The 1,230-nt window shown below is 28.5% G+C and overlaps 1 protein-coding gene across 3 annotated transcripts in view; it reads left to right on the forward strand.

Moving 5' to 3' along the window:
- LOC116843626 overlaps positions 1-1,230 on the forward strand; it is a 10,593-nt gene that overhangs the window by 5,773 nt on the left and 3,590 nt on the right. For 2 of the 3 annotated variants that reach the window (XM_032814165.1, XM_032814167.1), the window contains one exon: positions 307-470. In XM_032814165.1, the coding sequence (XP_032670056.1) occupies positions 307-470 (164 nt within the window). Of the gene's footprint in view, positions 1-6; positions 187-306; positions 471-1,230 lie in introns of those variants that run through there. The other variant, XM_032814168.1, reaches the window with a different exon arrangement.

A 1,230-nucleotide genomic window follows, 5' to 3' on the forward strand; every position in this document is an offset into this window, starting at 1 on the left:
TGTTTTATGTTGTTCATGCCGACATATGGTTTCAAACAGTACCAGAAATATGGGTGGATAAAAGTCACAAAATTATTTGTTGGCCATATGAAAAGAAATCCGTTGCCTCCAAATGGATAAAGAAACAAATACTGTGCAAGCCAGATTGGAGAAAACTCAATTCTACATGTTTCTTCAGACCATTCGGTGAGTAAAGATGCAAAAGTTTAACATTAATAATTTGTTAATTTTATTAACATAATATCTACATTCTGTCATGATTTCTTATAAATTATTGTATATATTCCTTTTTATACTTTCTTATAGACAATTATGAAAGCAGCATCAATTTTGAAAAGCAATGTACAGGGTATTCGTCACAAGACGAAGTGTTGTACGAACAATACAAAAGTCATGAAGTACCAGAAAAGAGAATTCAAAAAAAAATCCAAAGTATGACACAGATAGTGACCGATCATCTGAAGTTGAAGGTAACGATATATATATTTCTTTACTTACAATGCCAGGAAAGAAGTAGGTTTACAATTTCTTCTACCTCTCTTTCTTCGGCACATCTACTTCTTACAGTTATTACTACCTTATAATATTATAATATATCTTATAATATATCCTATAAATCTTATAATAATTACTATCTTATCCTATATCTTTGATTTACTTTTTTTCTTCATATATTTAGCTTTAAAACTTTTATCTTTTATTTTTACACTTAATCTTCTACCCATACGATTTTATAAATATTTTAAGTTTTACTGTATTACATATCTTTCTATAACCTATTTACATTGCCTTTTATATTTTATATTACATTTTACATTTTACCTTATACATCATACATTGCACCTCTTATTTGGTATCCGTCATCCTTCTCTTTTTACAAGTATTACCCAGTCTTACTTATTCTTATTTTTATCTCTTTTTTCCTATTTTTACCCTTTCCTTTCTTTTTCCTATTCTTACAGATTTACATTTCCTTTTGTCTCAACATTCTTTCTCCTTTCCTTTTCCTTTCATAACTTTGTTAAAATTCTTTTTAGATATCTAGTAGATATTATATTCCGTATAGAAAATAATTAAAAATAAGTATATACAGGGTGGACCATTTTAATCCATCCAGTCGAATATGTCGAAAACCAAGCACGGGAGAGAAAAATTTTTCAGACAAAAGTTGTTTGGTTTCGAGGGGACCATAAGATGGTACCATTGCTTTGACCTTGAAGAATTATTTGA

This window comes from Odontomachus brunneus, unplaced genomic scaffold, assembly GCF_010583005.1.
Source record: "Odontomachus brunneus isolate Ranch 3 - 2012 unplaced genomic scaffold, Obru_v1 Obru_scaffold_034, whole genome shotgun sequence".
Classification (NCBI taxonomy): Eukaryota; Metazoa; Arthropoda; class Insecta; order Hymenoptera; family Formicidae; genus Odontomachus; species Odontomachus brunneus.